This window comes from Eleginops maclovinus, chromosome 17 (genome assembly GCF_036324505.1).
Source record: "Eleginops maclovinus isolate JMC-PN-2008 ecotype Puerto Natales chromosome 17, JC_Emac_rtc_rv5, whole genome shotgun sequence".
In the NCBI taxonomy this organism is placed as follows: domain Eukaryota; kingdom Metazoa; phylum Chordata; class Actinopteri; order Perciformes; family Eleginopidae; genus Eleginops; species Eleginops maclovinus.
In genome coordinates this window covers 6,709,689-6,737,349 of record NC_086365.1, presented here as the reverse complement: position 1 = coordinate 6,737,349, position 27,661 = coordinate 6,709,689, and the positions used below count along the sequence as shown (strand labels likewise).

At 39.4% G+C, this 27,661-nt stretch overlaps 1 protein-coding gene across 6 annotated transcripts in view; it reads right to left on the bottom strand.

Moving 5' to 3' along the window:
- Positions 1-27,417, bottom strand: part of ppfia2 (PTPRF interacting protein alpha 2) — a 45,246-nt gene extending 17,829 nt beyond the window's left edge. For 3 of the 6 annotated variants that reach the window (XR_010167775.1, XM_063905344.1, XM_063905347.1), the window contains exons 1-15: positions 27,338-27,398; positions 24,427-24,591; positions 23,115-23,189; positions 18,173-18,280; positions 12,771-12,992; positions 10,495-10,641; positions 7,614-7,748; positions 6,922-7,005; positions 5,989-6,120; positions 5,824-5,886; positions 5,359-5,450; positions 4,364-4,496; positions 2,979-3,193; positions 1,717-1,957; positions 64-93 (exon numbers count right to left, since the gene is read on the bottom strand). Coding sequence is in view for 5 of the 6 variants with exons in the window: in XM_063905344.1 (XP_063761414.1) it covers positions 64-93; positions 1,717-1,957; positions 2,979-3,193; positions 4,364-4,496; positions 5,359-5,450; positions 5,824-5,886; positions 5,989-6,120; positions 6,922-7,005; positions 7,614-7,748; positions 10,495-10,641; positions 12,771-12,992; positions 18,173-18,280; positions 23,115-23,189; positions 24,427-24,537 (1,788 nt within the window). In the remaining variant the exon portion in view is untranslated. Of the gene's footprint in view, positions 1-63; positions 94-1,716; positions 1,958-2,978; positions 3,194-4,363; positions 4,497-5,358; positions 5,451-5,823; positions 5,887-5,988; positions 6,121-6,921; positions 7,006-7,613; positions 7,749-10,494; positions 10,642-12,770; positions 12,993-18,172; positions 18,281-23,114; positions 23,190-24,426; positions 24,592-27,337 lie in introns of all 6 variants that reach the window. The other 3 variants (XM_063905348.1, XM_063905349.1, XM_063905345.1) reach the window with 2 other exon arrangements.
- Between the last annotated feature and the right edge of the window lie 244 nt (positions 27,418-27,661).

Here is a 27,661-nt window from a genome sequence, read left to right as displayed (position 1 = left end):
CATCGATCTGAGGTGCTGTCATAGCGATCATATTATTAAACAGTGAATTGATACTGTGTGTACCTTTCTCCTGTGCTTCCTCAGGTCACTGGGCTGTTGGGCAGACACAAAATGTATTTGTTAGAGAATGGACGAAAAACACTTTCAAGTTGGTAATAAAAAACTGTTGAATCATTCATATAATATCAGACACCATTAGATGCTCTTGAGCCTTTGTCAAAAACCAGAGCATCAACTCATAAATCAATACAGTAGAATAAAGGATTGGTAAGCATGTTGTTTCACTGATCAATACAATCAAAGCCATATTCCATTAAAGACTCTGGATAAAGCACCCACCACACACCTCTCTTGTTCCGGTGGATTATGGGAACATATATGAATATTTGTTTATGTAATGGACAAATCTGGAGTGTGAACATATCATTATCTATTCCTAGAAGAACTGCAAGACACTGAATTTGACAATCGAAATGAATAAGCTGTAAATGATCAAATCTTTGCATAAGGAAGTAAGATATATTATAGAAAACACATATCTCTACTTACTTATAAAAGTGGTATGATCTCTAAAAATACATCTGTAATCCCTGAAAGTACCCTTAGCATATATTCAAACTCAAATCAACACCACTGTGTGATGGGAGGAAAGCACATCCCTTAAGGACTTAAATCACAGCACTACAAATCAGAGTCAGACATGTTATGTAATTGGGTTCCTCGCAGAAATCCATGTCATTTTTCAAACTAGCGGGTGCTCTTGTAATGTAATAATTGTCAGTTGTTTTTTAGAAATAAAACTGGAGGCTGCTGGAAGCTGGACCGGATATCTTACAATACTGGAGCAAGGAAAACTGGAAGTAAAAAAAACCCAGCAAACTCTTCTCGCTTCTGCATATTTACCTGTTTCTGACTGCTCATAAACATAGCCCTCTCTAGTCAAAACATGTCTAGACTCTAATAAACAAAAAAACAAGGGCACACCTTAGATTAAGATGGAGGTCACAGATGTTTAAATCTGCCTGGCGTAACCTACGCCCAACTTAACTGATTCCTAACAGTCTAAAATCTAACTTTTGAGACTATCAATAAACAGCTCCGGAAAAAATTAAGACACCACTCCGATTTTTTCTTAAATCTTTATCTCTACATGTGTGGCAGGCATTCCAGTGTCTGTTGAATTTCAACACAGAGAAAAAATGTCAGTAGTTTATAGAACATACACAAATCATTTGACTCAAAGACATGTCTATGAATCGTAAAACAAGAGAAACTGATAATGCTGAAGTGGTCTCTTAATTTTTTCCGCGGCTGTATGTACACACTTTAAAAAATGGGAATCAGTTTCAAAAATTACAGTTGTGATATCTTAGACACCTTTTCTCTGTATGAGTAGTAGTACCGTCATTTTGTGACGTAATAAATACATACTGCTGAAGATGATTTTAAAAGGTCTATTTAAATCGGAAACACTACCTCTAAAATGTAAGGGTAAGGTAACTCTATTGTTATCTATTTTAAACATCCAAGAAAATGTGGATTTTGGTTTTGATTGGATTATATTAGTATGCTATATAAGAAATAACACGTTTGGAATTAAAGTTTCAATTTAAATGAGTAATATGCTAGCTAAAGCTGTTCCTGAACCTGCAGGTCATGGAAGCGTGAGTCCTGCTGGTGATGGACAGGAGACCTACATTTATCAAAGCGACTCACCAGTGTCATGACCCCCATGCGCTCCATGTCCCGAGCGGGGCTTCGAGGATCAAGCTTGGGGGTGGAGTGTCCGCTCGGCGGGGAGGAGGAGGCGAGGGAGGAGGCGGTGGCTGAGGCAGTGATGGAGGCTCCGTGGTGGTGCATTCGAGCCAGGTTTAGGCCCTCCAGGCTGACACTCGCCACCCGGTTTTCAATCTCCTCCGCCCGCAGCTCCGTCGACTCCTTCTCCTCCTGGATCAGCCTTAGAAAACGATACAGATTATAAATTAGAATATGAGTTATAATTTTTATGAAAAATATCCCTTTTATAACTATTTTGGACGTTTTTTTGATAATTAATTTGATTTATTTACGCAGGCTTTATGTTTTGATTCCTTTCATTTCTTTTCCCAAGTAAAAAACAAATCTGCTTTCGGATTCAAGCAAGTCACTTATTCTGCCTGTAAAGAAATTAGTTTCTTTCATTTTGTTTAAGATGAGTACATGTATGGACAAACAAAAGTAATACATCAATAAAAAGTATCATCTCATTTGGTCTTGAACAACTAAGAGCGTATACAGAAACTGTAAAATCCAATTGCCATATTTTCAAGCTTGAAATACCAAAATGGACTCATTAATCAGTATCTCAGCTACAGAGTTTAGAGGTAGATTCCTGGAGATTTATGTAATAAATTCCATGAATTACCTACGGTATAATGCAGACTAATTAAAGGCCAAAGTGAGGAGATCAGTTTAAGCCATACCCAGGGTTTAACTTTGTAATTAGCAGAGAGCTCGACTCCTTGCATTCATGATCCCTATCTGCCATCAGATTTAAATGAACTCTTCCTGAAAGAAATGTGGCACTGTGTCTATTGATTGGGATGTAAATTAGCCAAGAGCAAAAGTCTCATTAAGAACCCCTTGAAATAAAGAACTGTGCAAAGCCTCCGCGGGGTTATGAATACTTATCAGCACAAGGTAATTACAGCATTAAGAAGCGAGAGGCAGATATCCTGAAGCATTTAGTGCATACAAGATACGTTTCTATGTTTTCATAAACAGGAAGAATGACATTCCAAAAAGCGATGGAGGAAGAGTAATCTGCTAGATCGACCCACAGTCAAAAACAATCGAAAAATGCACAGCTTTCTGGGAAATAATCTTAAAAACATGACCAGTCTAAACCTGATTTAAAACAGAATAGGAACACAATAAGTAAAGGAAGCGTCTCAATACGTTTTGGAATCAGGACATTAATAATAAATGAACACTGGTACCGGATCTCCTTGTTGATAGCGTCCAGCTGCTCCTGCAGCATCATGGCCAGAGTTTGTGCATCCGAGTGTCCGCCCGGTGAGAGTAGGTCCATGGAGCTGAACATCGTTTCCCTGTCGTCGTCATCGATGTCCGACATCTCCGTGTCGCTCTCGAAGTGATGGCCCAAAACCCCGAGCTGCTGCGAGCGCCACTCGTGCTCACCCAGCGATTTAGCCTGCACAGAAACAAAGGGAATAGCAGATTAAAATACATTTAATATTATTATTGTTATTGTTATTATTATTGTTACTATTATTATTATTGTTATTATTATATATATTTAAAATCTTGGGGGAATTGTAGTTATCCTCAGGTAACTTAAACATATTTCCTTCACTTAATCAAATCGCATTTCTGTCCTATAATCAAGCTTTTTATGACGAGCTATTCCATTCCATTACAATATATTTAGCTGGTGCTTTTATCCAAAGCGACTTACAATAAGTGATGCAGTCTTCTTACAATATTTGTAGGAGATTTCTACTGCATGTAAATGGACCTACACTTAACTTAACTAGTATCCTGATTCATAAACTCATTACAGACAACATTATGGAAACACATGTTATTGTTGCCTTTCTTGTAGCCCACAGCATTATCCTCAAAATGTCTCAACATATTAAGCATGGAACATAATCAGTTTTTAATATAGCTTTAAAGGGGACACAATATGAACCATGTTTTCTTCACAGCACACTTATATTTGCCGAACAGAAGTTATTTTTTCCTGGGAGAGGTTGTCTGCACTCTTCCCCTCCTCGCCCCATAAATAAAACTCTGTGCTACTTTAAAAAGAGATGAGACAAGCTGATCTCGTCCATCGTTTACTCTCTTGGTGATGATACTTTCTAACAGTAACAACATAAAGAAACCTATGCCAGCCCTGAAGCTCATGGCAGGGTCCGTGCCGGTCTCTCATCACCAAGACTGCACAAATTATCCCGCAAAAGTATGACAGACCAGATTAAACTGGGCTTCGTCTCTCCACATGCACATCATAATTCAGGTAAAATTGCCTTAATTGAAATTGAAGATGATTCAGGATTGAGGAAGGAATCTCAAGGAAATATATATATTGGAGACTTTAAGCATTGGATGATGCGTCTGGATATTTTTGTACTGCAGGTGCCAACTTCTAACTTAAAGAGCGTTCAACAAGGAATTTAGAAATAGCATACCAGTAAGTAAAAATAGAAAAACTATATTTAAAAAAAGTTTAGAAGCTAATGCAGAGGCCCTTAACATAGTATTTCAAAGCTAATGTACCTGGAGGATTCTTGCTGTCTGAGTTTCTATCTTCATGGGAAAGATCAAAGCCTGACAAATAAAAGAGACTCTGGCTCACCTTGGTTTCATGCAGACCCACTCGACCTCTCCTCGGCCGCCGGATGACCTTGGCAGAGCGGTAGTGGTCCGACTGGGTTTCAGCCAGAGATCCCAACGAGAATCGGAGCTCAGCTGATGTGTCCAGATGAGACCTGAGAAGGACAAAAACGTATCTTAGTAATATTTCACGTTAAGTGACATGTACAGATATACTGAAGATGAGATCTATCCTATGCAGGACCTGTGCCTGAGTTGTGAAGAAGACAACAAACGATGTCGGGGCGAAACATATTACTTATGCAGACAGTAAACCGATCAAATCTCATGTTTTGGTACTAAGAATGCAGTAATAGTCACAATAGTGTTGCGTAAAGTGTACTTTCGCAGGATCAGTGAGCATTATGTATGCCCCAATGGCTGCAAATTGTTTGTATATGGAGGAGATTAAGCTTTCTACTGTCAACACATCAGGGCTGTAATATTAGATCTTCATGCAGTGTGGAAAAAAAGACAGAAAACATCCAAGAATAGATGCAGAGAGTTCAGTGACAGCAGAGATTCTAACAATAGCTAAGTGCATATTCCTTCATCAGTGACGGATACAATAACACCGCCTCGCTGGAGAAAGACATTTTTTTCCAACATTTTCATCTGATTCATGTTAAAAACTGCTTTTATGAGATTTGTATTGCATGTTAGGCAATGTCATCCTACCACAAAGTAATTGAGATGCTTTCTTAACCGTAAAAGCTATGTAAAAACAAACAGAGTTATTTTCAAGTCACACAAAGGCCGTTTTTTTAAAGAAGTGAAATATATTTCATCACCAGATGAGGCAGCCTCTCCTTAGACTGTCTGTCTGTAAAAGGTGGCAGACAGTCAATTTTATAAAGTTCTGTGAAGATTTCTAAGGTCAAGTGGTTTGAAATCGCATGGCTTCAATTCGATAATATACCTAGCCTGCAAAAAAACGTATAAGCCAAACACACCCAATCACACACACAGCCAACCTACCGTGACAGGGTGGGTTCTGTGAGGGATCCTGCCCTCAATCTGAACTGGTCCAGCTCTGATCTCAGTTTATCAATCTCCTCTGCCAGATGTGTCTGCACCAAACAATTTGACAAAAGATGCCATTATAGAACCAGTCTATGATATTCAACTCTAAATAATGATTATCATGTGATCAATTATTAATATTAGTGCATGTCAACACCGTGGAGACACATGGCTGAGAGTCATTGCGGCTGGTTATCTTCACATTGCTGAATATGATGTCTGATACATTCTAGTATTTTAGATGCTGCTGGGAAAACTTTTCTCATTGTCCTCGAAAACGCAGTAAGATTATGAATATCAAACTTCAGAGATTTATAAAAAATGCCAAGAACCAACCTACTTATTTCTCTTGTGTTATTAAAGCAACCTTATAAACGTAAATATCAGAGCTAAAAGAAAATGTTATTCACTCCAACTTACTTTTTCATGGATTGAATCTTCGTACTGTTTTCTGTACCCTTCAGAGTCTTGGATTAACAAATTCTGCAAAGAAAATGGAGAAGAGGTTAAAAAGTTCCACTTCCTGACATTCACTGGACACAGCTAATAGATATGTTTCCATGGACAATAGCAGCCATCTTTAACCTTCTCCTCGAGCGCTGCCATCCTCTCCTTCAGGTGGAGCTGAAGGCGCTCGTTGGACTCTGTGAGGAGCCGGTCCACCGTGTCCGACAGGCGCTTGTTGTGCTCTTCATTCATCTTTTCTCTCTGTCGTGCCTAGAGGCAATTAAGGAAGCAATTGAAGAGTTATATTTCGAGGTCATATCAACTCACTTTTTCTAAACCTGATCCCCAAAAAACCAATGCATTAGTTTACCAATTGAGGAAGGCACAACCCCGGAATACTGTTTTTGTTGTGACTGAATAGGTTTTAAAGCAATTATTTTCTGTTAACTAGACTTTAACTTCTCACTGTACATTTTAAATCTATATTTACTTTAATATATCATGTAAATAATATCCAACTTTTAAATTGTGTTAGCTGTAATTTAGCCCGTCAATAGTGTTTTATTTGTCAGATAATTTACATATTTTTCTCACGGTCAAATTTAATATTTTCACTCTTTCAGTTCCGTTTTATCTGCTATTTTGAAATGTTTATATTGTATAATTGTTTGTTTTCTACTCCTCTTGTATTTCTAATGATGTGCAATGCTTGTTTTACATGCTGCTGCAACAAAAAACCTTTCGCAATTTGGGATTATTAAAGTATACTTTATCTTTATTATTTATTTTATTTATTTATGGTATTCTGTATTCTTTTGTTTTTTACTTTTATTTTTGAAGTGATGTAATCTCTTTACCCCCACAAGCTGTCATGTTGCATGTCCTTAAACAATTCAGGGTTCAAATAAAGTTTAAAGTAAAATAAGTAGCACAGTATTGCATAAATCCTGAGTGTTTGACAAACTGAGTGTGTGTTTTGTCAGTGGTGATAAACCAGACAGTGTGTCATCACGTTGTCGTGCTCCTGCAATGGGCGTGGCTGCCTGGCACATCGCCTCATCGCTGACTCACCCGCAGCAGCTCCTGGTTCTTCTCCTCCAGCTGGCACTCCAAGTGCCTCATTCGCTCCTCAATGCTCCCGTGACGCTCTTCCGCCTACAGATGGAACACACAGCACACACAGGACAAAAGAGGGCACGATGATCTGCATGTTTGACAGGCTGAGAGCTACAAAGAAAAGCTGTGGCGGCGACACAAGCCAAAGCCTCTACCCATAACTCAAAGATGGATGTCTATTGTTTTAAAGCAGGACAGGAAAGAGAGCTAGATGAAAAAGGAGGCCACCAAAGGACAGAATGAAAGAGGAAGAGAGCTCCAGCCAGGATTGCCATGCAGCTGTCCCGTGGTGAAACAGCCAGAGCCCAAGTAAACACACTCGCCACCAAAAACAATAATAAGATAAATGAATGAAATCTGCTCTCTACAGGAACTGGCAGTAGCTGTGACTCCTTGCGGGACTACCTTCCTAAGAATGGAGTTCATGTCTTGGAGTTTAGCTTCCATAACAAAGTGATAATCATCGGGGGAGGAGGAGGAGCTGGAGTCAGACTATGTGGCCGAGGGAGAGGAGAGGGACATGTTGAAAGGTCATGACATGACACCACGTGCACACTAACACTCGTATAGAAAATGTGAAGAGACGAGCGCATCTTTGGAATGTGTCAACAGTGTGTGTGTGTTTATGTACTTGTGTGTGTTCGTACCTTAGTGAGGGCTGCTATCCTTTGTGCCAGTTCAGCCTCCACCTCCGGCAGCGTCTCAGCCTTCCTCATGGTCTGCTGGAGCTTCTGCTCTGCGAGCTCCAGCCTCTCCTGTAGCTGCCTGTTCTTTTCTTCCATCTGCACACACAACATAAGAAGATAGTCGTTTAAAAGCTATATTTTAATTATGCAAACTGTAGCTTCTCCTATAGAATTTGTGTGGAATTGTCTCAAAATGTTTTGACTTTTAAGCTTTTTATCGTAAAATAAGTAGTATTTTTCAATAGCTTGTTTCAAATAAATGCCTGCGTATCTGTGAACTTAAATTGAGAGTACTACTGTATATGATATTTGTATTTTCTCCGACTCATACCAGCCATTTTGTAAATAAAAAAGACTGGTAGAAAATAGAATCACAGATATCTTTCGTAGGAGGACTGGCTACTGAAGGCACTGGCAGCGAGCCTCAACCCTTCTCTAAAATAGCACCATGACAGAGTGAGAATAGCAGCAGCCCTGCATTTGCCAAGAGTGACAGTGGCAACTTTTAGTCAGCAGAAACCGGTAATTGCCCTTATTAAGCATTCAAATTGATTAGAAGGTGGAAATGAATCCCAGCATTCACTGTGGCGCTCCCACCAAGTGCTTCTCACTTCCCTGTTGCGTGTCGGGACTTTTCTCCCTGCCTTCCTCGGGCTCTGATCACTTTAAAGACTCTTTTTTCGGGGTTGGATTGGCAGCGTTTCCCTCCAGCGACAGATGCTTTGCTCCCAAAAGCATTGGGCCTGGCAGCTCAATAAGCAATAATTAGGAGTCATCCAGGGGTCTGTTATGTTGTGTGATGATTCTTAAGACAACACCGGGGAAGCATGACAGTGTGTTTTTGCTTGCGATGTCCCCCCTAGGTGCCCTTCCATCCATCTTTTATTTTTGCCTTTTTTGCTCGTCATTTCATCTCATCCCTTCATTCTTCTGTACTGAGGGCCAAGCCAACATCCCCCTCAACAACTCATCCTCAAAACACCAGCACACAGATCCTTTAGTTCAGTTTCTGGCAAAACAACAAGTAAACTCATTACACAGCCAGCGAGGAGGAAGTGTGTTTGTGTTTGGTAGAAGGAGCTGACCCCAAAGGCTTTGGAGGTTAATTCTGGAGAAGGTTTCTAGACGCATTTACTTGAAAAGTTGTCTTGTAGTCAACTTGATAATAACATGGTAATGGTTGTCTGTGTACAAGCAGAAAGGTAAAAACATTATTATCAAACATTTATGAATAATGTTAGGGAATATTTGGCTTAGGCGTTTAACCTTTGACCTAGTTCATCATTTTGTCCCTCCTCTGTCTCTATTCCCAGGGCATAGTTCTTTGGCCTTCGGGTTTCTGTAATCTCCCTTAAGGAGGGGCAGCCTGGGCGTCTAAAAGCCCTTCTTATCTGGAACGTAGGTTCCCTGACATATATTCTTTTTCTAATGTATGACAGCTTTAGTTAGATTTAGGATCCATATTTGTTTAGTCTCGCTAATGTAGAATGTTGATTATACACTCTGAACTGGTTAAAACCTTGGGCTACGGAAGAGATCTTCAGAATTGGTTGGGCAACTGCTGTGTCAACTCGTGGCTGCAGCAAATGTCTTGTCAATTCTTCGGCCGTTAACTTCATAATAAACCTTCAGTGTTTGCCATCAAAGTTCCAGCTCTCCTGCGTCTCTCTGAGTTGCGTCTCAGTGAAAGTGTGAGTTCAAAACTATTTCGAAGCCCCGAGAGGCAAGAACATGAAATAAAAATGTGGAACTTCATTTTTCTACCAATTTCTGCCAGGCAAATCTTTCTGACCCTCTTAAATAAATATGAATCTGTGAAAATGTGTTGCCATGATAATTGTTCCATGTTACTCCTTTTTCCATCTGTAAAAACAGCTGGTACCACATATGGTAGGCCTACATTTTTTGTTAGGGTCAGCAGTCAGTTAGCTTAGGTTAGCATGAAGCCTGGAAATGTCTACGCTGTTCTTTGGTAACAACATAACACTTCAGTTTGTGTACAGATGGAATAAAAAATGAATACTGTGTTAATTTGTGAGCTCAAAGCATATTTTGAAAACTTAAGACAAAGACGCGCAAGACGTTTCCCCCTGTTTCCATTCATTGTGCTAAGCTAAGCTAACATGTGCTTGCTGTAGCCTTCATTTTCTTGATCTATGTTATATTTATTGGACTATAGTCATTGCTGGTTTTCTTTGCAACTTTCTTTACAGCAAAGTCAAAGTGTGCGTTCGTGTCTCATGGTGTCCTCTGCTCATATCAGTGTGACATTCTATCTATCCTCCCAGAGCACAGCTGGTGCTTAAGCCGGCGTTCATGAAATGTCACTCCATCTTCTGTGGCCAGGCAATTTGTCTAATTGGCGAGGATGAATCAGGAAGAATCATAAAAAGGAGAATAAATCTGTGTCATTGTTTGTTCATATTGTTCAGCATTACATAAGTTATAAAGAAGACTTTCAGCCGTGTGCATCTGCTTATAAAAATCATCAAAATTCCCCGGCAGTAATTTCCTCTGACCTTATTTGACACAATGTCAAGACGTTTTCTTATTGACAAATCTCTATGTGCATTGTTAACTGACAGGAAGCACAACCAGCTGCATGCATGTTTAATTTCTTTCTGAATCCAGTTATATTATAAAAAAAATGTCTGGCATTTCAGCTCTGGTTGTTCCATTTCATTTCAGCAAAACTGGACACGTAACTGTGAAGCAAAACTGTGAAAAAACTCAGTATTTTGACAAATTCAGGATTGCCATGTCATGGTCAATATATGGCTGCTCCCAGCGACCCTCTTTTCACTCCCTTGGACTTTACAAACAATTATTGCATTATACAGACCTGTCTGAGGAACGCCTCCTTATTGGCCAACTCGTTCTCCAGTTTGTCGTTGATGTCGTGCACAGAGGTGGACTCCCGTTGGGCGCTCAGGTAGCGTTTTTCCAAAGTCACAATGCGCTCCTCCATGTCCTCTTTCTGACACATGGCCTGCATGCAGACACACATAGTCAGAGCAATCAGAGCAAAACAGAAATATGAAAATAAAGATGAGAGCATTCCTAAAACTATTAGGGCAGTTTGATCCCGTGTTAAGTATTTGAACGAGTGCGCAAAATGTATGTTTCTGATTGCTACACATTTGTCATATACATCTCAGCTTTATATTTGGGACAAATGTGGTTTGGATTCTAGGTAAGGGAAGTGTTTATGCAGCACATTTCAACAACCGGGATATTCTAGTTTGTATACTGACAGATGGATTTATTTACACTGCTCTAAAACTTCATTACAGCATGATTTGTGCACAAAGAACTCCATAATGACTGTAAAGGCTATAACCTTTTTTCATGTGTAGAAACTTTTGTGTACAGCGGTATAAAATGTAAACACAAGGCAGTGCTGCAATTTACAATATAGTTTTGGTAATCAGATTGGCTCTATGTATGACATGACAGTATAATCTACACTACAAACATGTCAAATACCAAATGACACAAACAATAAAGCTTAAAAAATTGAAATCACAATCTCACAGTGATGAGACATGAAGGCAACATTATCTCTGAAGCTCTGAGAACTCATTTCCTGAATGACACACACATGCATGTGCCTGTGTTTTTTAAAACCACAAGTAGAGCTGAACAGACTGCTGCTCTCAGAGGAGGTAATAACACTGGGTTGGTCTGATGAGGCCATTTTTACCAGGCCACAATCATCATCTCCTGCTGCAATGTTAGAAATCAATAGCAATTCCAGCCGAGGGCTATAGATCAGCGTTTATTCATATTTGGTCCACTTCACTGTCATTTACCTCGCACTGACGACCACTAAATGGGCTTATGATTGGGCTCCTTAATTGTATTGTATGACACAAACATCACATCTGTGACGTAAAGTGGCATTACACTGGCTGTTTTGGTGCTTTACATGTCTGCACTCTAGCTAGAAATGGTGCTTGAGATTCAAACAGTGGCAGCTGCTTTTTCCTTGGGAATTTTGTTGTTAGATAGAGTGTGTCCTTGAGTAGTGTATATGGTGTCAGCGGCGTAAAGTATCTAAGTAGTTTTACTCAGGTACTATACTTAAGTAAAATACAAATAATTTGTACTTCCACTACAATTCAGAGGTAAATATTGTACTTTTACTTCACTACATTTATGTAATGTCCTTAGTTACTTACGTTTACATAAGACTTTAGTTACGCCTGGATTAAATTCACATGCTACCCAGCAGTAAATAAAGCAATACAAATGAGTTCCCCCTTAACCGGCTTGATAAACACATCAATATTTATTATCAAAACATATAATATATATGATTTTGAAATGGGCCAATCAGCTTGATTAGTACTTTTACTTTTGGTACTCAAAAGTAAATTAAGATGCCACTACTTTTGTAATTTTAATTGGGTAAAATGTTGAATACAGGACTGTTTCTTTTAACAGAGTATCCCTACACTTTAACTTTAACTTAAATACAAGATCTGAGTGCTTATCCCACCTCTGCCAACTGGGGTCTGTCTGTCTTTGTATGTTAAATAAATGATAAAGGTTTCACTTGCTTGTGTGTGATATATTTGAGATAGTCATGCTAAAATACATTAAAAATCACAATGTTATGTCTTTCAGTACAAAAGGAAACTAATCTACATCACTTTGTAATTGGATTAAATTCCATCCATGAATTTAGGTGCAAGTATTCTAATGCTGCAAGCCTCACAATACTACACAACTACGATATCAATATGCCTAAGAGTTAACAAAATGATGTATCGTATACCTAAACCTCATTTTGTTGTGACTTCTATGGATGCTGACTTATTTAATTTTGTATGAGTCAGTGTTTGCTCTTGTTTTGTGGTTTTAGTGGTTATCTTTTTACCGCATATTTTTATAACAGGCTTTTTAATAATTGTGTACTTTAAAAAGCAGTGTGCCTTGAATGATGTGCGCATGTGTTTGTGTGCGTGGGAAACACATGAATAGAGATTGTGAAAGCATATGCAAATAGAAGCTTTTTTTAGGCCACTACTGTCTTTGATGTCTCTCTTGCAACTGTAATTCCCCTGCGATTGGTGTGTGTGCTTCTCCTTGTCCCCAGCGTGTGTGTGCTGTAACCTCTTTGATGTCCCTCTGGTACTTGTTGTTCATCTCCTCGGACTTGATGAGGTCTTTCCGGGCGGTCTCCAGCTCCTGCTCCACCTCGGAGACGCGGGAGGAGAGGGAGGACATGCGCTCTTTCATCTGGGCCAGCTCGTAGTTCTGCTTCTCCAGTAGGTCCTGCAGCTCCACCACTTGGCTCGCATCGTGCGCCGATTCCAGAGAGCCGTTGGACAGACGCTGGGGGAAAGATGAGCAACCTTAGCTTTAGTTGGACTACAAGAATCATCTCATTGGTCTTACAAAAAGCTTACTCAGGAATCTGGCTTAAAAGTGTAAAATAAAGAAGTAATATTATAAAAAAAAATTAATTGGTTATATTTTGTGAATTATGTCTTTTAATAGTTTACATTTTACAAAGAAAATCATGATATTATAGGAACAAGTAGCTGTTATGATTTTTAGAATTAAGTAAAAGCATAACAATCTAAAAAAGAAATGTATGAATATTTTAAAGATTTAAGTCATAATAAGTAAAACATGTTTGAAGGGAAAATGTTATTATATATCAGGATTTAAGTAAAGAAATAAGGAAAAAGTCAGACATTTATGAGATAAAATTCAAAAATTACGTAAAAGAATAGGATTTAAAAACAAAGTCTAATCATCCAAAATGTTAACATAATATACAATCATATTGCTTTTTGTGTCATCCTCACTTTAAGTGTCTGCCGCAGTGTTTACTGATGAATATGTGTATGCTTGGCTCGTTATTAATAGGTATTGGATACTTAAACGCACAAATAAACCAAGTAAACATCTTGTTGCTATACAAACTGCCACACACTCCTTTCTGTATACAGATATCTCTTCTCAAAATGTGTTTGCCCATATTGAAACTAAAAGTTAAAAGTAACTGGGAAAATTCAACTCTAGAAATAGCTATTTAACTTACATGTGGAAACAACCAGGTGGAAAACTCATTTCTGATTTCCTGTCCTGCCCTAGCTTCCTGTGGTGTGTTGAAGTGAGCCTTGAGAAATCAGCCTCGCTGCCACTTCAGATACTATTTCTTCTTTCGAGAGGTACACACATTAACACTCTAATAAATTCATGTTAGGGAGCTGAAGGCTTTGAATGTGCCCTTGCTTTGATTTCAGATGGTGACAAAGACAACCGAGAATCACTCCAGACTCCATTGGAGAAATTGCTCTGACATTTGGATTAGAAATATGATTAGGTTTCTCACTGCATGGGTCTCTGCATGAGGTAGATTAATGATGGGGAAACTAGAAAGATCTGGCTTGAGGAGGGGTTTGAGGCAGATGCATCGGAAAACAACACTATGATATCAGCTAAACAAAACCCTTTTTAAATAGCAACACTTAGCCTTTAAGTTCAGATGTAATTATGGTAAAGCAGTTGGAAGTGAAGATCGAGTGAAAGTGATTTCTCTCTCTGTTTCTCTGCTGTTTCAGGTCCAGCTGCCCATCCTCGGCCATCCATCTGTGTGGACAAATCTAATTGGCTCCTCTGCCTGCTGCCTGTGATCAATGATACACCCGGGCAGAGAACAAGACCCACTAAATCACACCACTGATTTTAATATCATCGCTCCGGCACCCCATAAAAAGTACCAATTTATAGGTTTTACCTAGATTTTATTGCAAAATATCTTAACAGTCCAACAGAGGATACATTGTGCAACACCTGCTTCGTAACACGTAGTTTGAATGTTCCTTTTTTGTTACCTGAGAGAAGTTTTGCATCCACATACGCTAATATATGTTGTTTCTTTCACATTACAGCACATGTTATTGAGCTGATGCTTTTATCCAAAGTAAGTTACTTCCACTTTGATACAGAGGACAAACCTACAAGACCAATTTGGAGTTAGTTATCTTGCCTAGGGACATTTGACATGTTGACTACAGAGGGTGGGGATTGAACCACTGACCCTCTGATAGGTGGATGCCTATTTTTCAGTGGGGTTTATTTGACAGAAACTCATTTTATAGTGTGGTATTGCTAGTTTACAGTTAAAATATGAATACTTCCTTTTCCCTATGTTATTTTGATTTGCCAATCATTTAAATATAATTTGCTACCATATGAAGGTAGAATTGTCTCAATTTGAATTGCGTAGACAGATAGAAAACCTATGTGTAAATGTGTAATCTGAAAATGTAAAACAACTTCCATCATGGCAAAAAAAAGAATTGTAATGTGGGGGGCAGTGCTACGATCTGGGGTTGCTGCAGTTGGTCTGGTCTAGGTTCAGCAACGTTATGTGCCCAAAGAATGAGGTCAGCTGACTACCTGAATATAGTGAATGACCAGGTTATTCCATCAATGGATTTTTTCTTCCCTGATGGCTCGGGCATGTTCCAAGATGACAATGCCAGGATCCATCAGGCTCAAATTGTGAAGGAGTGGTTCAGGGAGCATGAGACATAATTTTCACACATGGATCGACCCCCACAGAGTCCAGACCTGAACCCGATTGAGAATCTTTGGGATGTGCTGGAGAAGACTTGCGCAGTGGTGCAAATCTCCCGTCATCAATACAAGATCTTGGCGAAAAATGTATGCAAGACAGAAACAAATGTTGTGAGTTTGCAGAAGCTTGTGGAAACGATACCACAGTGAATGCGTGCCGTAATCAAAGCTAAAGGCGGTCCAACAAATATTAGATTTTGTGACCTTTTTTTGGCCAGGCAGTGTATTGTGCAAATATAAAACTAATCTGCAAATTTGTCAAATAAAACAAACACTTGTGAATACGGTCATTTGATTTACAAATAAATGAAAAGCATTTATGAATAACTTTCTAACACTTAGAACTTTTGATTAGGTACAATATGGAGATAAATCTGCCTCCATATAGCTACCATTAGTTTTATCAGTGTAACAGAAAGGTAGTTTACTGACTCACTTGCCTTAATTAATCATTGTGTGATTCTTACGTGCGAAAGGGAATCTCCATTTACTGGCTTTCATATCTTTGCTAACCTTGGGAAATGTCCTTATTAAGAAGAAGCGATACAATGATGTTAGTTACTCTATGTGCACCAACAGTTTGACCTTCAACTTACTGAAAACTCCCTGATACTGCCTCCCAAACTTCCAGAACGCTCCTTTCATTATCACCAAGCTTAGACTTTCTTGGAAGAATAAGAGATAACAAAGCCACATTATTGGTTTAACTTTATCCACATTTGATCAATAAAAATGCCACCACATCATTCACAAACTTTTTCTCCTCTAGGTTTAAAGTAGGCCAGTAAATCTGTTCTCTAAGCGTGAAAGTGATGGTCAATAAAGAAATTCCAGGACCCGCTGGATGTTTACTGAATACAAAATTAAAATGGTGAAGCTTCTTCTGTCACACTGCATTAGCTGCTTATCAGGTGGATCCAGGTCTGGGCTAAAGGTCTGAGAGCTCCATGGGTCAATATGCTCTTCACGAGCTGGGCTTTCTTCACTCTGACTCCTGCCTCCCCTCGCACTGAGCCTCTCCGCCTGTCACATTAATGACAACTGAATGACACGTGGGGATCGGTTGGAGAGGACGGTGCCTAGGAGATGTGCACATCAGCGCCGACGTTCCTCTCCTTGGTTACAGCTGCTGTCAATTCAGTTTTGTTTTTCCCATCCATCCAAAGAAGCACTTTATGGTTCCCTCTTATCAGCATTGGCTTGTAAAGTATAGTAAAAGTGTTTGATATCAATTCAAATGATATTTATAATTTAGTTAAAGGGTGATGATTTAAATTTTGTTTAAAAAATATACTCAGCATTATTAACCCTGTAGAGCTACTATATATCTGGGCCAAAAGGTTTGATCAATTGAAATATAACTGAGGGTCAAGTTTTGATCTTGAAGTCAATTCATTCATGTAAATAAAACATGTTTTTTCAGGTTGAATATTACTTCAATTTTTTTGAATAAATAAACGATTTGATTTCAATTTCATATAAAATCCGATATTCTAGGCAATTTTTCAGTTGCAAATGTTATGTTTTCAGACTCAAATCTAATTGTATAAGGTTTGAAGTCTCGTCTTTTCAGTTCTAAATCAGATCAAGACAAACACAAGTTAAATCTCAAGTAAAGAGGTAAAAATTAAAGTATAGTTTACATGTTGCACTCCCTTTGTACTCATTTGCAAGTGTCTTCATCAATTCAAGTGACACAAGTATACAATTTGTTATCTGATGTTTCTCAATCCCTCACTTTCAAATCAACCCATTTCAGCCGTTCAATCATCTACATTTTTCTAGCCATCTCCTTGTAAGCCCCTCCCCAACACAACCTTCATCTCTTTATTCCTGACTGTATTCCCCCAACTCTCCCCCCTCCTGTAAGAGGTAAAGCATCTCCATGGATCTGCCCAAGTGTCCTGTGTAACGTGTAGATGCTATGTCTGCATGTTAAAGGATTTCTGCTTGGGGATTTGTGGTCAGCTGTTTTGGGCTCTGATGTGGTGTCAGTTTTGTTAATGTGGAAGCAGTTACACCTCTGTCTTTAAATTAATAACCAGAGAGAGATTTGTATTCAGCTATGCAGGCACACGTGTGCTTCTGCATAATAGAGTGCTGAGGTCACGCCTGACTGTGGGTCACCTTCACAACACCGGCAGAGCTGAATGTAAGGAAACATTTTTGAGTTGTTATACTGGCAAATAAACACCAGAAGGAACCCATGGTGCAGAAATCATCCCCTTATACCACCAAACTGTGAGGAAACATTTGAGGAAAATTAATCGAAGCCCAGATCTAATCTTTAAAAGATAAATATATATGAGTTTGTTTGATATGGTGTAAATATTTAGAGATGAAAGACTGCATCCAGGTCCATATCAAGGATTATTGTCCTATGAAGTGAGAAAAATACCATATAACACATTATGTTGTTTGCAAATATTTGAACTGTTTCAGGAATTCATATCTCATTGCAAGACTTTAAATCATTTAATTTTGTTCCTTTGTTAAGCTCCTACTTAGACAAATCAAATCTAGTTCAGTCATAGTTATCTTGATTTTTTTATATTTAATTGCTTAAATTCAACTTTTTAGTCGTAAATGCAAGATTTTGTTCTACTAGTTTTAAGATTTATGGTTATTGTTTTGCACTGGGTTATTTTATGTGTTAATCTGGCTCACAATGGCAAAATGAGTTCCTTGACAAACGGATTTCCCTAGCTTGCTAAATATTTTGTGTTATATACAATATAATGTATAGATGTCACACTTTTCTGCCCAGTTCAACTTATACTAAGCTTTACCCCCTCCAGTCTGTTGACAAATGCCAAATGGTAAAAAAGACTCATCCACCACTTCCGCATAAGGAAGGGAAAACACTGTTTTGTCCATTGATTTGTTTTAAATATAAAATACATTTCATCGAGTGGACTCACCTTGCCATGGAGCTTCTGTTGAGCCTCACTGCCGTCCAGGATGTCCTCTCCGTCCCCGGAAGCCACTTTTCTCTGAATATGAGCATTTTGTTCCCGTAAGGCCACAATCTGCAGGACAGCAACAAGTACACAGATTAGATGAGAAATAGACACACACACACACACACACACACACACACACACACACACACACACACACACACACACACACACACAGGTAATGTTGCAGATACAGAAAGCTGAAATAAAAACACACTGTTTAATCTGTATTATTGCATTTCCTTCAATGTGGCTTTGCGACACAAGCAGGACATGTTTAAACATCATGAACATGTGTTAGCACTTCAGCAGCAATACTTTTCCTGTTATGTAACACTAGTAAATTACAGTATGTCCCTCTCTATAGGAATCTATGGAAGATGGCTTTAACCGGAATGAAGCTGAAGAACGTGAGCACTGATACGATCACTGTAATTATCATGTTGTGTTGACCGAGTGTCTCGTTCCTCTACCTTAAGATACCGTCCTCAAGTGATAACCCTGTCAGAGGGTTGACCGACAACAACCATAATTACAGTAGCCTTTTCCTTAACCGACACCATGTGATTATCGCTCTCCTCCCCGTAAGGAAGAGGAAGACCTGGCCGCTACTTGTCTCTCATAAATAACTTGAAGACCCTGAGACATTGTGGGGCCTCTCTTACTTTCCAGAATAAGACTTTCAAGAATAGGACATTTGTGTGACACACAAATCATTGTAACTGAGCAGAAATGTCAACTTGTGTCAAATGTCACCCTCCTCTTGCTTCAGTGCTTATTTGAATAACACTACAGTATTTAGGTTTAGCACACAGCCTCACTTCCCTAGATCCTGAGGATGGACTTTTGTTTGATTTTAGCAACTTGTGGCCATCAGTGATTCACTCTTTTAGTTAGTTTTCAGTGAGTTTTCGGCTTGTAACATAGAATAAATAATTGAGGTACAGCTCTAACACTGCGTTACCCTTTGAAAGAGGTTGTCAAACTAAAAAAAAGGTCTGACACCAAGAACAATTTTCATTTTTTTTGGGTTTGCCTTAAAATGTAAGAAATCATGCAAAATGCCCATCCCAGTTTCTCAAAATGATGTCTTTAAATGTATTGATTGTCAGTCCAAAACCCCACAATATTAAAGTAATATGAAATCAAACAGACAAAAAGCATCTACATATTTGGATATCTGGAAACAGCATTTGCTCCAAATTTGCTGAATCAATATTTCAAATAGCTGGTGACTATTTTTCGTCCCATCAAGTAATCCATTAGTCCACTAATGGTTTCAGCAATAACACAAGCAAACTCCAGAATGCAACAGCCATCAAGAACTCCAGTATTTATGCTCTACTATTAGCATAATGTAGTTACAGCTGCATCAGCTTGTTCCAATCTATACGTTTTCAATAGCTTTGGAAACGCTTGAATATCTGAATACCCAAGGACTCTAAACTCTGCTTGTCATTCCTCTGTTGTTCTTTTTTCTTAAAGGTCTTTACAATCTGACCAGGTACTGTATCTGTTATTCATTGCATCACATTATAATCTACAGTATTCATACAGTTGGAAAAAAGCATTTCTCTGAGCAACGGGTGTTTTCTGTGAATGAAGCAGCAAAAGAATCCACAGGATGATCAATTACACGACTGTTAATAACATGAATAATGCAGCCGAGTGACTTTGACCTCATCTCAAATCCTAAACTGACCATTCTGGAAAGTGGGGACAGTGGAGTAATCACATCTCCCATACAAAAGGCAGAGGGTTAACCCCACCACCTGTTTATTATTAACAAGGGCATAATTATGTTTCTGTATCATTATTCTAAGAGTGTTGGTAGTTCCTCCACCTCAGAGATCAAACACTAACACCACCCCTCACAGAAAGGCACAACAAATGAAGAGTGCTGCAGACGCATCTCCAGCTCTGAAAGTACAAAGAAGGAGAAGTTTGATGCAAAATGAACATGGCGCCTATAATTTCTTTTTTTTGATGTGATTGATCTACCTCTCATCAAAAGGCAGACATCTGACGGAGGACAAGTAGCACGAGGTGGGCCTTTTTACTGCACCGCATCGTGACTTCCTTATCTTTCCTTAGCACTTCTGTGTTGGGTGGAGAGGACTGTCTGAGGTAATGTGATGAAAGAGAGATTGGACAAATATGAAGAGGAGTGAAGGGGGGTTTTGGGGGAGTTTCTCAGAGTATGAAAATTGATTTTGTCAAGGTGAGATCGGGGAGTATGTTGCTATGCGCTTCAATTACAATCAATCATGCACTTCCGAGCAAATGCAAGTATACAAATATTCACAAACATATATACACAAGTCCTGAAATACTTCTGATTTAGGAGGAAAAGGAGTTCATTCTGTTTGTGTTTGAGCCTGGGGACTCCTTTGAAAAAGATGAGAGCTACCACATGGGATTAGAACAGGCAGGATAAAAAAAGACGTTCTCTCCGACAATGTCTTCCATCTTACTTGGACATGACTGATCTCAAGAAAGCCCTGTCTTTCTTATAAAAACTACAATCTAATGATTTTTTTCTCAAGAAACACATTAAATCCCTTTTTTGAATTAAATCTGAAACATATTTTAGGTGAACCTTTTGAATCACAGATGAAAACCTATTTTCTGCAAACAGTTTTGTTTATTTTGTATGAAAGATTTATATATCTGCTGTTTTTCTGACCTCCTCTAAGGTCACATACTTTATTATTATTATTCAAATTAATGCATTTAAATCAAATCTGAAAACAGTTGTTGGGTTGGTTGCTCATTAACAGGCTTCTCATGTCAATCAAATTGAATTTTTGAACTTTAAATACATTTTAATGTACTTTTGCCTATTTGGTCATGAACATTGAATATTATCAAGTAATATTTATCATAGGAAATAATGGGCTTTGAGGAATAACATATTTTTGGGACTCAACAATGAACAAAAATTGCTTAGTGAAATATTTGTATAGTGTTTATCTATTTATAATTTGTACCTATTAGTACATTTAAGAGCCTTTAGGTGAAAATTAGCTGTTGAGCCAGCGTAACAACGTTGATATGAGTAATGTCCATTGTCCCCTATAAATAAACAATAAACAACAGTTTATCTTCAGATAGATTCCAACACAGTGGATATTTCAGTTTGTTCCGTAATAGCAAATTGCAATCAGCAGCAGTAATCAGCGTGTGGCCACTTAAACACCTGTGAGCGCGAGAGGTCAAAGGTCACTGATTACATCTGGCATTATGGCTGTCCAAACCCCCCCCCCCCGCCCACAGGGACTCAGACCTCCATCACAAATCAATTACCGCTCCGCCTCCCTGGAGCCTCTGAAGTGTGGCTGCTTTTTCTTCTGAAATCCGGTTTCACTGCCTGGAGGTCCAATCACTCATCTGTCCACCGCACTGACAGCTTTACTGTTAACCATTTACCTGAGGCGGCCCCTCACATGTACACTCTTTCTAACCTTTGCTGTGCTATGTGAGGAAATCCCACAAAGTGCTACTTCCTCCCTGTCTGTCCGGTACTTTATAGTTATAAAGCAGACTTTGTCACGACGCTGTAAAAGATAAATGCCTTAGGAACCATTGTCCATGAACCATGTCTATTACTTTTTTTTACTTTTCACTGATTTATTTGATTATTTCCTTCCTTTCTGATCGTACAGAATCTAAGTTACAATAAAAACTGCTGTAAAATAATTACATAAAGACGACCTTCCAAGGTGTTTACCGAGTTGGATGGTGTTTCTTATGTTATTTTGTTTTATTCAACATGTTTAAATAGTGTAATGCTAGAACACTAGAAGATGTATAGGCCAAAGAAGTCATGCAAATAAGTTTTAATTATTCAAATAGTTTCATACAATCATTCAGACTGGGACTCATGTTGATAAGGCACAAACAACCGTTTACTTTCCATTTAATTTCAAACTTGGTGATGAAGTAAGGTATTTGTCACTGTTATAAAGCCTGAATGTACATGATAACACACAAGGGGAAGTATCGAGAGGCACATTCATTACATCTCCAGTTCCTTAATGGTCCTTGATAATAACCCTCATAAGACAAAGTGCTTATTTTTTGTTTTACAATTTGCCTTCAGCCTTAGACTCATATCCTGAATCAACAATCTAAAAACCGAAGAACAGTTTGTCTCTCTCAACCCTCCCTCTCGTCTGCACACCGTCAGCCTTTTCTGACCGACTCATTAACACACACACCTCCACACACAACCTGCCTCTGCTTCCCACCTGCTGTCTCTATTTCTATCCTTGCTCTTTTTGCATTTCCTGCTCTCTCGCTGTCTGTCCTTCCACCCACTCTGCAGGCCTTTCCCCAACCTTTCCCTTCTGATTTTCTCTCCCCATCCCCACTCTTATTCTAGGCCGGAGTGTCAGTATGGCATGTCTGACAGGCTGTGAAGTGCCAGCCTGAGGGCCTTCCCCTCACATAGAACGAGCGTCTGCAGTGCAGGGGCTGCTCTCAGAGCTGGGAGGTGAGGGGGAGTTAGGCCACCATTGCAAAAGTCCACTCTCCTGTCAGCTATACGCCTCAGCCACTCATGTGCACAGTCTTATTTTGTATATTCCCTCCACGGTTAAAGCAAGCGAAGCCTGCAGAGCTTTATGGGTGAGTTGATACAACATTTAGAAATGTTCCTCCACGTACACAAGCAGTATATATACGTATGTATGTACATTTGTGCTGTGAGTTGGAATTTGGACGCATGACAATAATAAAACAAATATTTTCAAATAAAATTCAAATTCTATATATTTGGAATAAAAACAACCCGTGAGCTGCTACTTGGCATTTGATAAAAGTGCTCATCTTGATTGAGAATGCAAAGATTTGAATATTCACAATTTCTTGTCCTAGACATAACAGCTGTGGCAGCTCCTACCTCCTGATTGGCTGCTGTGAGCTCCTCCTCCAAGGCGGAAACCCTCTCCAGTGACACCCGTAGTCTCTCTCGTACCTGGAGAAAAAGGAAAACCAAAATAGATCAAGATTAACCTGTAAATATACTCTCTAATTACCTTAAGATTGACAGCAAAGGGTCTGACAAATCAATCTTTTCCCATTTCAAAACATTCAGTCAAGCCAAAAAGGGGTTAACAGAGCATAAGAGCCCCTTTTCCTCCCCCAGCTTGACAAAACCACTTTGTTGTGGCTTCAAAGCGGTGTTTTTGAGGCTTTTATTGCTTTAAAAGCTGCAAGGATTGATCTCCTCCAACGCTCCACTGTGAACTCAGAGAAACTCAGAGCGTCTTCTTCTGGGATTCTCGTGGCTGTGATTGAGCAATCACTCGCACCTATTGGATGTCCGTGCACCGGATGCTGGATCTCATAGGAGCTTGATCCTGGATTAGAAAGTTAGCCGGGGTCCGAGGCGCGGCGGCCCCCCCCTGCTGCCCAAGACAGCTTTTATTTTCGCCGAACAGCATGTGGTTGGGCATGCTTTATAAATGATGGCTTTTAGAGGAGAGGATGAATGGATTACAGAGCTGCTGGTGATATCACACAGGGGGCTTAGGTCATACATCAGCAGGCTGTGAGCAGGCAGGAGGAACGCTTGGTTGGGACTAAAACCAAGAAATGATTCAAGGAAAACACAGATGAAGAAAAGGTTTCGATACAATGGATCTACAAAATGATTACACATAATATCAAATATAAAATCCAATAAAATATTTAAAATCAATGGTTGTCAATCTTTAACAATATGAGAGGAGACGCACATAGAGTTTGGAGCTGCTTAATGGACAGTAGTTTGATTTTAAATATCTATATTCTGTATACTTTACAAAATGTAAGCATGACATCATGTGTTTTCTTGTCTGTTTACTTTATATCACGACTTGGTATTCACTTGCAGTGCTAAGAGTATTGAGTTTCCTCCAATAAGCCCTGAACAGAACTGAAATCATAGTTTTCTTTAACAGATTCAAACCACCAACAGGCTGATTCCTGATACTTCTGTACATGCATGTTAGGCAGACACCTTGACATTAAAAAGCTGCTCTAAAAGGAGACTTTTGTATTGTTTATGAAACTAATTCAACTATAATCCCGTAAGTTATCCAATCAGATTTCCCCTGGTCAAAGAAATAACTACTCACTTTAAGATAAACAAGTTCAAAAATGTACAAAAAACAAATTATCATTCCAAGTCCAAAGGTATAAATCACACAACGTAACTAATGGAGGTTTACCTTCTCATCTAGGGCTTTATGGTGTTCGAACAAGGACTTGAGCGCTTTGAGGACCTCGACCTCGCTGGAGACCCCCGAGGGAGACTGAGCCTGCCGCTTGACCACCGTCATGCGGAGTGACCGCTCGTGTCGGGACACAAGGCACTCCAGATGCTCCAGCAGCAGCTGAGGAGACACATGGGGGAAATCACTGTTAATATCATCATCATAACCATCATTAGAAACATTTGAATTCTCCTCGCAGCAATCTCATTAAGTTTTCTACCGCTGAAATGTGGGAATAATGCAAAATGAGAAAAGCTTTGCTGCACACCGAACCTCAGCTATTTACCCTGTTCTTTATTTAAGTAGTTTTGCTAGCGCTGGAAGAACAAGCAATCAATTAATTTGTGTTTTATCAGGCTCCCTCCTTAAAGACAAATCAACCACATAATGAGGCTACCATATAAATAAATAAAACAATTGTAATCCATGCCATAAAGTACCAGCCAGGAAATGTGCTGTATATGTAGCAGCTTTTAGGTAAAGGTATGAGAGGTGCAAGTAACTGCAGTGCCCAAAAGGGATGATGCTAATGTAGGCTCATCTGCCAGCAGAAAGGTTTGAACAGACAGAGAAGATGGAAAGCAGAGCAGAGGGGATGATTGCAAAAAAAACCAACAACAATTGGGAGTAAACAGCCAGGATGTGACTGGGAGAGAGAATACCAGTTTGGCTGCAGAGATAAAACATCATTCATGATATGTTCTTACACTTTTCGGATCAGAATATAGGATCATCTTCTTTCATTTCCCCTTTAGAATCAATGGTGCCAGATCACCAAAACACCAGAGCAGTTTTGAGGTGATGCACTTGATTCCCTCGCGGATATTGTCGAAGGACATATATATTACATCCCCGAGATAATGATCTGGTTGGAGAGCTCCAGCTCAAAATTAACTCCCCAATATTTTCTCAGAAAAAGCTTGCTGACTTTCTCCCTGATGAATCATGTCTTCTCTAGGTTGAATATCCATAACTGAACACTGAACAACAAACTGCAGATGGGTTTAAAGGTCACGTATTATACTGTATTTCAAAAATATAGTATAGGTCTCAGATATATACAAAACATGTCTCTGAAGTTGTTTGCTCAAACCAAACAGACCATGAATAATAGCATGCCAGAAACCCCTCTGTTTCAGCCCTCATCAAAAGTGCTGTGTCTGTAGCTTTAAATGCAAATGAGCTGCTGCTGGTTATGCCCCTTTGCCGGGGTGTTTCACAATGTCTACCGGCAGAAACTCAGAGGTGCTGGATCTTTGCACCCTAAAAAAGTCACAGCGTCTGGTCTTCTTAGACATCTTGCTGAAACCGGTGGCCAATAATACACAGAAACACAGAGTCTCGGCGAGAGGGGATTCAGGTAAGAGGGTGGAGCGGGGGCTTACCGTGGTTGTTTGTTGCTAATGCCGTACAACCCACAAATGACGTCATGGATGAATTTTACATCACATATCAACCCAAAACCTAAAAAACTCAGCCATTTTTCGAGCAGCTTTAACATACTTGGATCAGGAGGGAAAGAGAGACAACCTTTTTAGCTGAAACTTTCTGAGTCTCTTAACACACAGGGGAGAGATATGTATGTGTTAAAGAGTGCATTTTGCATAAAAGGGGACCTTAAATGCATTCTGTGGTTAAACACTGGTAAAGTTACAGCTTAGTGAACTAAAGGAAGTTGCAAATTGAGACTAAGTGTCCTATCCTCACTTCTTTATCTAATACTAGGAGTCTGATCAGCAGCCATCATGTCTACATACTCCTGCAATCTGTGGAATTAAATCAGATTTTTTTTTACCCTGTATTCTGTCTTAAGTGACAAATTCATCCTAGAAAATATTGAAATCCATATAGTGTTGCTCTCTGCATGACTCCAGTGTAGGTTTACATGTGATTTGGATGGAAAATTGTCTGAAACAGCTGATAGAGTTAACTTTTCTCTCTGCTGCCATCATATCTGTTGTCAGCCCCTCTGTCCTTTAACTGCCTGTACATGCCTTCCAAGATTGAATTATAAATCGTAAAAACCCTACCAGCGACAAAACCCAGCTTAATTAAAATTGCATGGTAATTGCCCGTCAGAAGATTCTAGGTGATAATCAAGTGCGAGAAAGAAAATGACTTTTGTCCGTCCCCGCCCCCCTCCTTTCTGTTGTTTTTTTCTCACTGTTGGGCTAAAATCTTCTGCCTACACTCTGAGACAGAGTGCGAGACGGAACAGCCACACTTAATCAGCAGTGGGGATGGAAAACAGGGTCTTATCTGTCAACAGCAGAGTGTGCTTACTGATATAAAAAGAAACAATCCGCCAGGTTCAACAAAATCGAGCAGGTCCGCTAATGTCTTTAGTTATTTACCCATCAAATACTATGACCTGGACACTGCAGGACATCAGTGCCTTTTGGACTTAGTGTTACGTTTGAGCAGCCGTCCATGTGAAGCAAGTGGAAAAATGCTCAGGCGAAATGCAGAGAGCGAATGAGGTATGTTTGTGCATTGGAAGCAGACAATGATCGCTTCTGTGCCTCTGCAGCTTTGAAACCGTAGCAACAGATAGCTTAAGCTTCCTCAGGACTCAGTCTATCGCAGTATGCAGCAGGCTGTCTGCAGCAAATATGAAGCATTCGGGCACAAGTTGTGCAACTCTGGAGAACCTCACAGAGTGCAAATGTAAGTGGCTTGGATATAAAAGAAAGACTCGTAAACTTTGTTTGTGGTTGAAAGTGTCAAAACAACATTGAATGATTGGCCTGCTGAATGCCTCAGATTAATTGCCTTCATAAATCAGTGGCAAATTAATGAACTGTGGGAAGAATAATAGGTGGCAGTTTGGAAAATGTTTTAAGATGTGTGTCAACGCTTTCCTCACCCTGGTGTTGTTCCGCTCCGCCTTCAGCTCAGAGATCTCCTCCTCCTTCTCCAGCAGCTGCTCCCTGCAGGCGTTCAGCTCCTTCGTCAGTGCAGCGAACTCCTGAGAACCAAAAAGAAAGGAAGGAAGGGCATGGGTCAGCACTCTCACAGATTACATTTACATTATTTAAAATATCACCAAAAAAATCACACCTGTACCCAAATGTAAGCAAATGAAATTACCAGCCCGGACAGCCCCGGCCCAATTCAACCCCTGACTACAACTTTTATATTTTGTGTGTTATGTTTAATTGCCAAGGTACAGTCGAAACAGGTGGGTTGT